We start from the raw sequence: 11,313 nt of genomic DNA on the forward strand, positions 1-11,313 counted from the left end.
TCAAGGCATCTTTGTGGAACGTGCTGGATGGGCACTGCAGGCAGTCTCAGCAGGAATGCAAACAAAGTCTCGGAATTTGTGAAGCCCAGTGACCGTCTCCCGCCAACGTGGAAGCGCTGGCCTGCACCCCCCACCCCCCCACCCTGACAGCGGCCCCACAGTGGCTGCCCCACTGCAGCCCGGTAGTCGGGGCCCCCTGCTCACCGGGATGCTGATGCTGCCAACGTACAAGTAAAACCACAGGTGACCTCCCGGGGCCTTGCCCAAGGCGGGGCCCGCATCCTCCCGGGGTGAGAAACGAGCCCTGCAGCATCTACGGGAGTCACTGAGCTTTATGGTTTCATTTGGGCCAAAAATACAGCTTGAGGGGCCTCAAATGACTGTCTCAAAAATTACTAGACACGCGGATGTGAACGTCCCGCCCCCGGGTCCCTTCCACCACCCTCGTTCCTCCCAGGAGCCCTAGAGCGAAAACTGAGTCCGTCCCACGCTGGGTGGTTCCCCGCGGCTCCGTCCTGGGGGCTGCGTTCCGATGCGGATGACGGTGACGGCGGGCGCAGGGGCACTGCCAGCTGCCGTCACATGATTGCGCAGCACGAGTTTTGTTTCCGGGCCTTGAAAGAGACAAAGAGGAGCTGAAGTGGACGCCGGCAGGTGCAGTGCTGGGAGCTCCTGGGGGTCTGCGGCTTTACTGGGGGCTCCGGGAACCAGACCCCTGAAGGCCCCGGAACTGCCGAGGGGAGAGGGAGATAAGGCCTGATCCCGACCCCTGGAGGGGAGCTGTCCGGAAGCGATTCAGCCCCCGATCCTTCTGCCCGCCCCCCCCATTAACGCCATCAGTAAGGAAGTAAACTTCCCACTGCTAAGCCAAGGACAAAGAACCGTGATGGAAGTTGGATTGGCCGAAGCCCTTCCTCTGCTCCAGCCTTGTCTCCCCATAAAGCCACCTGACCCCGCAAGGCTGTTTCTTACTGACCCTGTCCTCAGAGACCAGAGTCTCCGCTTGGTTTGTGGGGCCTCTGTTACCTTCTGTCACTGCCTGTTCACGGCCACCCCCGGCCCCACGACACTTCCTCTAAGGCACACAGGTGAGCAGAGGTGTGTGGATGGACTGAGAGACCGCAGCGCCCCCTGCCGTTTAAACAGTGAAGGACATGGGTCGAAGGGAAATTAGAAGCGTGAGAACCTCTATGGCAGAAGAACCTCTTTCTTTAGAAAGGCCGTGATCACGACAGCTGGAGGGTGACCCTGCTTCTGGCCTCCGGGGAGCAGCTGGAGGCAGGGTGGAGCCAGGCCTCCGCCGGCCTTGGCTCCACAGGGCCCGGCTCCACTGGCCACTACTGACTGGGTCTGTGCAGCTGCCTTCAGCCTCCGCAGTAACTGAACGCCCCACGGAGACTCACTGCGTGGCGAGCCCTCAGGAGGGGCGCTGTCACCTCACTGCTCACGGGAAGGGGTGAGGGGGGGGGCCCTCACCGTTTTATAGAAGGCTTTAGACTGCACCCCTAGCACTTCGGACTTGGACACCAGGTCATCCAGCTTCTCGCCCCGCTCCAACAAAGACTCCATGGTGTTGTGCTGGACGGGAGGCAAAGCAGAAGAGAACACTTGGCTCGGTTCGCAGAGGGGGCGACGCCAGCCTCCCTCTCCGTGAAGCTCAGAGAGCCCTGCCTTTGGGCTCCTCCCCACTACACGAGCAGAAGACACAGTGTCCCAGACCTGAGGAGGAGACAGGACCTAGGGACCTTCCTGGACGATCTAGAAGGTTCTACCTGGGACCTAGAGCACTTCTCCCGGGTCCTGTACAGCACAGGCTCAGAGCCACACCCCAGGAGATGGCTCACACCTGTACTTACACACATTCCCACTGGACAGAACGACCCCCGCTTCGCCCAGGGGAGCCACGTGTAAACGTCATTACTGCCAACCCTGTGAGAGGAGCCCTGCTCTCGGGGAGTGCAGGCAGACCCTCCAAGGGACGGCGCGCCCCCGGCCCCGCTGCCCGGGCCATCAAGGAGTGGCCGACTCGCTCCCGCCCCGGGTGACCGTGCCGCAGAGACGTCTTCAGAGCGAGCGGCACAGATGCGGAATGAGCAAGGACAGGCCTCCTCCCTGCACACAGCCAAGCAGCTCAGATTTCCACCCCAAAAAGTGAACTGGATCAAGAACTGAATGGGACAAAAGGCAGCACACCCACAACCCAGATGTTGCCGCCGCAGCCAGAACGGGGCTGGGTGGCGAGGACCCACGTGCTCTCTGCAGCGCAGAGAGAAGCAAGGCCAGAGTGGGTGCCTCCCAGCTCCGTGCTGCTCACAGGCGCCGGTTCTGAAGCCGCAGAAGGCAGACGCAGGCCTTGGTTAAAACACATGGTACAAAAGACAGATGCCTGAAAACGTTCACATCGAACTTTCATTTCAAAGCCCACAAATGTTATTCGAGGCCTGGTTTAGAAGGCCTGGGCCTGAAGCCCCTGGGACGCTCCTTACAGAATGTAGCTTTCCGGGGGCCGCCCCAGACTTTATACCGACGCACATGAAAGCTGAGCCAGTGGTGGCAGGAGTTTTATCCTTGGGCTCGGGGTTCTCGGGGCCCCTTTCCTGGGTTTTATATCCATCACTTAGGTGTCCGTTAATAACTGGGCGCTGGTGAAGCCCTGACCCTAAGCCTAAGCCAGGCACTGTTCTGCGAGCAGGGCTGTGAAGACAAGGACAAGCCCCCGGTCCTGGGAGCTGGCACACTCGTCAGGATTCACGTAGACATGTAGTGACAATGCGGTGACATCCAGAGAGGGCCTGCCACAGCCCCCAAATCCTTGGGAAGCCTGAGTGTGGGGTGCCTGCGTAGGAACCAGATAGAAAGGGTAGGAGGCAGATAGGGTCATGAGACCATGTCAGGGAGTCTGCGCTTTAGGCTGGGGCTGCTCTGAGAGCTGCTGAAGGACTTACAGAGAACGACAGATCAAGAGCTACTGTCTGATGGGCAGACTGAAGGCAGGAGGGAAGCGAGGGACCAGTCAGAGGCAGAGGCCGCAAGAACCAAACTTGATCTGCTCAAGTGCCAAAGGCAGCTGAGAATTTTAAAAAAGCTGAAGCAGCAGTTAGAAACCAGGAGATTGCAGATAAAAATGCAGGGTTCCTGCTCCCCTAAAGCAGGCCTGTCTGACAGCTGGGTCTGTGATTCGTCTGTGCTGAGACCCTGCAAGGGAGGTGCCTGCTGGGCTGTGAGGCAGGCTGAGGCAGGCACCCCAGAGGAGGCAGAATCACCTCAAACCTGGTAACTGTCCAGACGGAGCGGGGATGGCAGTACGGGCCGTGCTGGCTCCCAGCCAGGTCCCTCAAACAATAGGCGCCATGAACCAAGATGGGGCGCAGGAGGGACCCTGGAGGGGTTGTCTGAGGGAATCTGGCTTTGAGGCCTCTGATGCATGGAGAGAGGGGAGCAATCCCACTTTCCGAAAGGTGCTTTGGTCACAATCAAAACGAGCCTCGGAGGCGCGCTTGACTGCCAGCCAACCTGTCTGCCCCTCAGTCTTCGGACCTGCTCGCCACAGCTCGCTTACCAGGATGATTTTGGTCTCGTCTAGTTCAGCCTGCACTTTACTCATGGGGTCAGCTTCTCGGGGGTTCTAGAAAAGAGCCAAAAATAAAAACCATGTCAGGACTGAGTGGCCACCGAGAAACAGGGCTCAAAACCAAGAGAGCTGGAAACACTTTTACAAGTTAACAACCACAGGCTGTTTAAACTCGTGACAGAGAAGCAAAAGTCTGTCTAGGAATTCAGGTTCTAGATCTTTTGTTTCTTGCTTTTTAGGGCCACACGTGCAGCATATGGAGGTTCCCAGGCTAGAGGTCGAATCGGAGCTGCAGCTGCCGGCCTCCACCACAGCCACAGCAACGCCAGATCTGAGCTGCATCTGTGACCGACACCACAGCTCACGGCAACGCTGGATCCTTAGCCCACTGAGCAAGGCCAGGGACCAAACCTGCCTCCTCACGGATGCTAGTTGGATCCATTCCCACTGAAACACAAGGGTGAGGCCAGGGATCGAACGCTCGTCCTCAGGGACACTAGTCGGGTTCGTTACCGCTGAGCCGTGATGGGAACTACGGGTTCCAGGTCTTAACGGGAGTCCCTGTGCTTTTTCAAAAGGACATCGCCCGGAGCCACAACCATCAGGGGCCTCTGGCCTTTCTGGTTCCCGTGGTTCCGGCCACCGTCTTCACACCTCACCTGGTATCTACTGAGGTGACCATCCAGGCCTGTGTAGTGGATGGTGGCAGGGGATCCAACTGGCCATTCTATCCTGTCGACCTGCTTGGAGAATTCGTCTAGTACCTGCAAGACAGAGGAGCTTAACACCGCCCCCAGCGCTCATCCACGAGAGGCTCTCAGGCCCCCGGCCCCAGGGAGGAGGGCACAGGAGGGTGGCGAAGGGCAAAGGGAAAATCTAGGTTCAAGTTCCTCCTTCCTCAGTATTCTAGGGATTAAAAACCCAGTAGGCCAGCCTGATATGAACCTCATCTTGGTGAATGATAATAGTACTGGAATTTTAAACTACAGATTTCCACTTTCACCAGATTATGAACTTCCAGGAAAAAGGATATTGATTGGCCCTCTAATTTCCCAAAACAATTCTTCGAAAAGGTTATTAGGTTCTTTGAATTTAAGCAACCACCAGTTTGTTTTTTGTTTTTGGCTGCACCTGTGGCATACGGTAGCTCCTGGGCCAGGGATGGCACCTGCAGCACCACACCCTTAACCTGCTGTGCCACATGGGCGCTTCCAATCACCAGACTTCACGTGCTTCGAAGAGCATGAGTGCTTTGGGAGCGCTAAGGCCAGCGTCTCTGAGGAATTTACCGCTCGTGGCAGCACAGAGACACTGAGGGACGCGGTGGGGAGGCGCTGGCCCCACACTGGGGAGAGGAGCGGCTGTAGCTGCACAAGGAGCCGGCAGGGGGACTCCTCGAGCAGGAGCACAGAGGCGGGAGGAGCCTGGTGCGCGCAGGGCGGCAGGATGGAGAGGAGGGGAGGTGGGTCACCGGGCAGACAGAGCACGGAGTCTAGGGAGGCTCAGAAGGAACTGAAAGTCCTGACTGCGGAGGGCAGAGGCAGGAAGAAGGCCAGCTAGAGGAGTGACCGGGGCAAAAGCACAGCCATCGATGACCTCAGAAGGAGAGGTGCTGTGACTCTGGGGCAGACAAGGAGCGTCAAGGTGGTACCAGGAACGCTAGGGGGATGCGAGGCAGAAAGCAGCGCCAGGGAGGGAAGTGGGAAGGCTCCCGGCTGTCTCCTGGTTTCGGGTGAGAAGAGAGGCTGGAAACAGGGTGACCACGGATACACCCCTCACCCCTCGGGCACTGGGGTCACGCCTGCCCCCGGTCCACACGCGTCTAGGTCCAGTCCAGCCAGGCTGCAAACTCACCTTCTCCAGCAAAGTAAAAGCCACCCGGGATGGGTATTCACTGTCAGCAATGACCACTCCCGCAAGACTGTCGTTTCTCACGTAGACGTGGCACAGATATTCTAAGGAGACGAGAGGTCGGACACACGGAGGGTGACACGGGGCTTCAGACTTTCTCACCCCCAAAAGCCAAGTGTTACAGTGCTGGGCTCCCGCCTTCTGGGTCACTGAAGCCACTCCGAGGGAGCCGTGTGGAGAGGCCCTGCACACGGGCCAGCGCATGCAAGAGCTCTGCCTGTGCCGGGGCCCAAGACCTGCCCGGGGGCCAGCGAGTGCCCCGGGACCCCGCGTGCAAAGCCAGGATCCAAAGGAGCACCATCCTAAGCCACGGGGCTGGGTGCGTGTCCAAGTCACAACCTTGAGCTCAGAGTCAGGGTCAGGCTCAGCCGTGTCTCAGGAAGCTGCAGCCCTCTGAGGCTCTGCTCTCTTCCCCCGACAAGCTACACAGCCTCCACCTCCTTAAAAAACCCCGTAAGACTGGGCACAATCCTGAAATCAGCACTCAGGGCCTCGGGCTCCCTCATCACAGCAACCTCCCCTGCTCTATTCTACGCGAGCCTTGACACGGAAGGAGCAGGGGAGGGAGAAGAGACAGGTCCCATCCAGAAAAATGAGCTGCTGCTGCCTGAGGGCTCAAGTATGACTGTGATGAGGTCATCAAATCGTCCAAAGGCACAGTCTGTGCAAGAGCTGCTGCAAAACAGTCACAATCTATGAAATTAATTTTCATCACTTTCAAACAATTCAGAGATGACATGGCTAATCAAATGCCTCTAAAATAACTGCCTAAAAAATTCTTGCGGGAAACTCCGAATCATGAGGAGGAAAAAAAACCTAACATCATGAGGCAAAAACTAACGAGCTTCCAGACTCCTGGGCCCAAGTCTAAGGAGTATGGAACACAGTGTGACCTCAACAGGGCGAGGTGCCCAGTCTGCGATGTCTACAACGCCGGGGGTGCGCGTGGGGGACACACCCAGGAGGCCGCTCGCTGCTCCAAGAGAGTCAGTCCCTCATCCGAAGGAGTCCAAGCTTCGGGGGTGATTTTAACCAAGCACCTTAGACACCAACAGTAGGCACAGAACTTTGCGTAACAGGAGGAGGAGGAGGAGGAGGACAGAGAAGCCGAGGAGGGGGTCCTGCCGGGCCGCTCCATCACCGGGCGACGGCTCCCGCGGAGAGCGGCCCGAGGCGGGGCAGCCGGGCCAGCGCATGCTCACAGGGCGGCAGGTCCTCTTACCTTGTTCCTTGACAGAAGCTCTGCTGCCTTTTGCTGAGCGCTCCACAATCAGCTGACTTGTGAAGGTCATAAATTCCTGAACACTAAGAAACAAAGCACATATCACCCGCTCCTGTCACCCTGTCCCCGCTCCTGTCACCCTGTCCCCGATACAACGGAAAGTGACCTTTGAGCGAATATGCGAAGGAGATACGGCTTCTTGATTTCCCTCCCTTCCCTCCCCCCCTTCCTAACAAATAAGAAATGCTCTGGACGTGAACGCAAATACAGGGGATTACACAGTCTCACAAGCACTCAAACCACATCTGTCTGCTACCTCGCTCACCCACGCCACCCACTGCCAGACTTCTGGGGAATTTTCTACAGGTGAAAATTGTAGATTTTCACGTGGCCAGACAGAACAGTCACAGACGACAACGGTCCAGCCGGAGGAGGTGGAATTCACACGCCTCAGACCAGGAATGCTACCTAAAGGGCCATCAGAGCAGGGTCTTGACCTGGGGCGTCCACAGTTGGCCCCAGCAGATGTGGACACTTCTGAAACCCACCAAGCGCCACAGAGAAGAGTGAGGACTCCCGACCCTGCCTGGGACCCCAGCTCCACCGCTTGTGAGACACGGCCTCTGACTGCACACTTACTGCACCGCACTTCACTACAAATCAAGATCCGCTGTAATGATTAAATGGGCACTTAGTGCCATGTCTGGCGCACCGTATTGCTTGCTACGATCATTTTGAGTGACAGAATCAAAATAATCCCTTAGAGAAAAGTCTCAAATTAAGGAAGTGCTTGCAGTAAAATGAAAAAGATAAAGAACTTAGAGTAGAACTATAACTAGACAAAGGTAGCACTGCACTCACTGAGAGTCTGCACCCAAGGGCCAGGAGAGCTGGAAAAACCACTCAGAGGTTTGAAGCTTAGGTTCTGATAATCATGAGGCAGGCAGGATGGAAGCGAGGAAGACTTCAGAAGAAAGAAAAAAGAGCTCAGCTGGAGTCCGTGTTGTTTTAAGAGACACTGGTAGAGACGCCCCTGTGCTAATGCACTTGTGTTAACCATCTGAAACTGGTCTGGGTGTCGCAAACCAGTCAGGTGACATGGCCTATGGCAAAATCTCTGCGGGTCTTCAGGACACGTGGGCAGGGGAAAAAGAAAAAGAATCAGGGTTAGCTAAGGTAGCACCAACGGCTCCATCACAGAAAAGGAGCGACACAGAGAAGAGGAGTCATGGTAAAGAAAGCCAAGTTCCAGGAAGGACCCAAAAAAAGTAGTAAGTTTCCCACAAAATAACAAGAGGAATTGTTTTAGATCCTGCCAGCAAGAACAAAACAGCTGTAACAACAACAAAACAAACCCGACTGAAAAATGGGGAGAAGACCTAAATCAACATTTCTCCACAGAAGATAGACGGACGGCCAGGAGGCAAATGAAAAGACGCTCAACATCGCTAATTACTAGAGAAATGAAAGTCACAACCACGAGGTTCCGTCTCATACCATCCCATTAGTAAGTCTACAAATAACAAATGCTGGAGGGGGTGTGGAGAAAGGGGAACCCTCCTGCACTGTTGGTGGGAATGTAAGTTGGTTCAACCACAATGGGTAACACTATGTAGGTTCCTCAGAAAACTAAAACTAGAACTACCGCATGACCCAGCAATCCCATTCCTGGGCAGCTATGCAGGCTAAACTATAATTCAAAGAGGTACTTGCACCCCTGTATTCACAGCAGCACTATTCACAATGGGCAAGACAGGGAAACAATCTAAATGCCCACTGACAGATGAATGGATTAAGATGTGGTGTACATACACACATACATACAATGGAATACGACTTGGCCATAAATGTATTGCCATTCACAGAAACAGAGGTCCAACCGGGGATATCACACTACGTGAACTAAGTCAGAAAGACAAAGACAAAGACCATATGTGGAATCTAAAGTATGGCACAAAGCAACTCATCTACAAAACAGGAACAGACACACACACTTTGAGGACAGACATGTGACTGACCAGCAGGAGGGGAGGAGGAGGGGATGGACTGGGAGTCTGGGGTTAGTGGATGTGCAAACTATTACATTTAGAATGGAAGAACAATAAGGTCCTACTGTACAGTACAGGGAACTATACCCAGCCCCTTGGGATAGACCATGATGGAAGATAATACTGGAAAAAAAAAAAAAGAGTGTATATATGTGTACGACTGAGTCACTTTGCGGTGTAGCAGAAACTGGCAACACACTGTAAATCAACTATACTTTCACTAAAAAAAAAGAAGAAGAAGAAGAACAAAACAACTGCACGGAAAGAATGAAAACAGAATCCAGACGGCAGATTCTACCAGACTTGGGGACTGGGTGACCACAGACCTGGATTGCATAGGGTTCTTCTCCTTTTGTGACCCCCCCACAATCCGGCTGGAAGTGTCTGTGGTTCTTCGAATACACACCTTACTGCATTTACACGCCTCACAAATGTTTGAAAGCTTGGAAGCCCTACAAATCCCATGCGTCCTCCCAAACCTGCACCACTAGAGCCCGACCACAAAGGGCATATAACTTTGGTTTGAGTCCTGGCTGGTTCGACACCATCGCTTGCGGCCTCAATGACTTCATTCACTCGACGGGAGAGTATACCACGCTCTCAGAGAGAAGGGTCGAGAGCCCCACCGGAACGTCTAAACGTGGCTCTTGAGGCGTGGCACACAAGCTTCCTGGCTCAGAATTACTGAGCGGGAGTTGTTGGCTTACAACAGATTTCTGGATTTCAACCTACTAGTTCGGAATGTCTGGGCGTGAACCTGGGGCATCTGCACTTTTTCACAGCCCCGTTATACTTTTTACACGACCGAAATCTTACAGGAGCACGCCCGGGAGCGGTGCGCAGAAAGCCCTCCGAGGTCGAAGGGAAAAGGACTCCTCAGAGGCACAGTCCACAGCCGGAGGAGGAGGCCGCCGCTGGGCTCCGCTACGGGGCGCCGAGCCGCGGGCCTCCCCCGATTCCGGGCCCGTCTCCAGCCTCAGGGCCTGGCGATCCCCGCCCAGGCCCGCTCACCTGGACCTCTGGAAGAAGCTGAAGGAGGACACGTCGTACGCGGCTTTGAGCAGCACCACCTTGGGATCGCCTTTGTAGAGGACGCTGAGGCTGTAGAGCTTCATGGCGCCGAGTCCTCGGGCCGGCCACCCGCCCGGCCGCGGGACCGGCTCGCAGGGAGGAGGGCGGCGCCGCCCCTCGAGACCGCCGCCGGCTGCTGACGGGTCGGCCACCGGCTTCCTCCCCCTGGCTCGGGGTTCACTTCCGCTTCCGGTCCGGGGCGGCCGCCTGAGGCAGAACGAAGAGTTTGCGTGCCCCGGATGCAGAGAGGGGCGGCCGGAAACGTGAGCGAGGGGCGGGGCGTGGTGCTGCGCGTGCGCGTGCGCTCGCCGCGGTCTCTCGGAGCTGTCTTGCTCCGCCCGGCTTTTTCTCCCGCAGTCTTTAGCCTTTTCCTGCAGTCGTCCTCTCCGACGGCCGTCCCTTTTCCGACTGGTTGGTTCTGAGTCTTCTCGGGGGGTCCAGGGTCCCCCAGGACCGTCCTCCCTCCGAGCAGTGAGATCCAGAGCAGCACCCACGAGCCAGTGCTTTGTGCACCCTACAGGGGCGACTTTGATTTACGGGCGAACCGCCTTCCCGGTACCTGTTTTGTAAATCATCTCCTTTTGAGTAAAGGGGAGGAACCTTTTCGTCTACAGGCTCCTGCCAGAAGGTAAAGGCATGCCTCTCATTTTCAGATGATCTGATTCCGCTCATGCCCTTCCCAGGCCTTCCTCCTGCCCTCGTGGGAGCAAATCCCTGGTCACACAAGACCCTTGAGCACAACCCTGCAGGGGTGAAGGCTCCCGGGCCTGCCCCACCACCTGTGAAACCAGTTGTCAGACTAACCACTGATTTGAGAGCCAAACTGCTGACCTCACCGAGTAGCAGGGCCGCTTCACCCCAGAAGGGGCAGGTGTGAAGTGACTTGGTGTAAAGTCATTTTGCTTCAGATGTTAAAATAATGCTTTTTTCCGTGGATGGCCATAAATGAGGCTCCGTTCCCTAAGGGTACCACATCTTGCCCTTTTCTTGTTTATTAAATGGTAATCAGAAAGCATCTTGAAGGACACACACACTAAAGGACCTTTTCTTTGGAAGTTGGCAGTAAGCTTCTACAACTATCATGCTAGAAGCAGCCAGATCTGAAATGATGGGAAAGAGATGGTACATTTGAAAAATCAACACCATCACTCTAAACATTCTAAATTAGGGTGTCTCAACCTCGGTGCTATTGGTATCTTGGGTTGGATAATTCTTGTTGTTGGGGGGCTGTCCAGGCATTGTAGGCAGCATCTTAGGCCTTGTACCTACTAGATGTAGCATTCCACCCGCCACTGGGCAACCAAAAATGTCTCTGGACATTCCCAAATGCGCCCTGGGGAGCAGTGGTTTAGAGGACCATTGCTCTAGATATTCTTGTGGCTGAAGGAAGTTCCCACCACCTGCCCTTTCACTCAGCACCTTCCTCCCCAACCCTCTTCCTTGGGTATTTCCAAGTACAGAGGATGGAAAGGGATTTTTTTTACATCTCC

At 55.4% G+C, this 11,313-nt stretch overlaps 1 protein-coding gene across 1 annotated transcript; it reads right to left on the reverse strand.

Annotated features, from left to right (window-relative positions):
- Positions 1-314: 314 nt before the first annotated feature.
- YKT6 (YKT6 v-SNARE homolog) lies at positions 315-10,350 on the reverse strand. Its single transcript, XM_047763231.1, has 7 exons — positions 9,764-10,350; positions 6,705-6,787; positions 5,426-5,526; positions 4,231-4,335; positions 3,560-3,625; positions 1,477-1,578; positions 315-614 (listed from the first exon to the last, which is right to left on the reverse strand). Exons 1-7 carry the CDS (start codon positions 9,865-9,867, stop codon positions 579-581), a joined length of 597 nt encoding a protein of 198 aa, XP_047619187.1. The 5' UTR covers positions 9,868-10,350; the 3' UTR covers positions 315-578.
- Positions 10,351-11,313: the final 963 nt, after the last annotated feature.

This window comes from Phacochoerus africanus, chromosome 16 (genome assembly GCF_016906955.1).
Source record: "Phacochoerus africanus isolate WHEZ1 chromosome 16, ROS_Pafr_v1, whole genome shotgun sequence".
NCBI classification, from domain to species: domain Eukaryota; kingdom Metazoa; phylum Chordata; class Mammalia; order Artiodactyla; family Suidae; genus Phacochoerus; species Phacochoerus africanus.

Bases quoted from the DNA above. Each gene is read 5' to 3' on its own strand.
- YKT6 (XM_047763231.1), bottom strand. From the start codon at position 9,867: ATGAAGCTCTACAGCCTCAGCGTCCTCTACAAAGGCGATCCCAAGGTG. The intron at 5,527-6,704 runs GTAAGAGGACCT...TCGTCTCCTTAG, and splicing joins AGCTTCTGTCAAGGAACAAG to AATATCTGTGCCACGTCTAC. The intron at 4,336-5,425 runs GTGAGTTTGCAG...TCTGTCTTGCAG, and splicing joins CTTTTACTTTGCTGGAGAAG to GTACTAGACGAATTCTCCAA.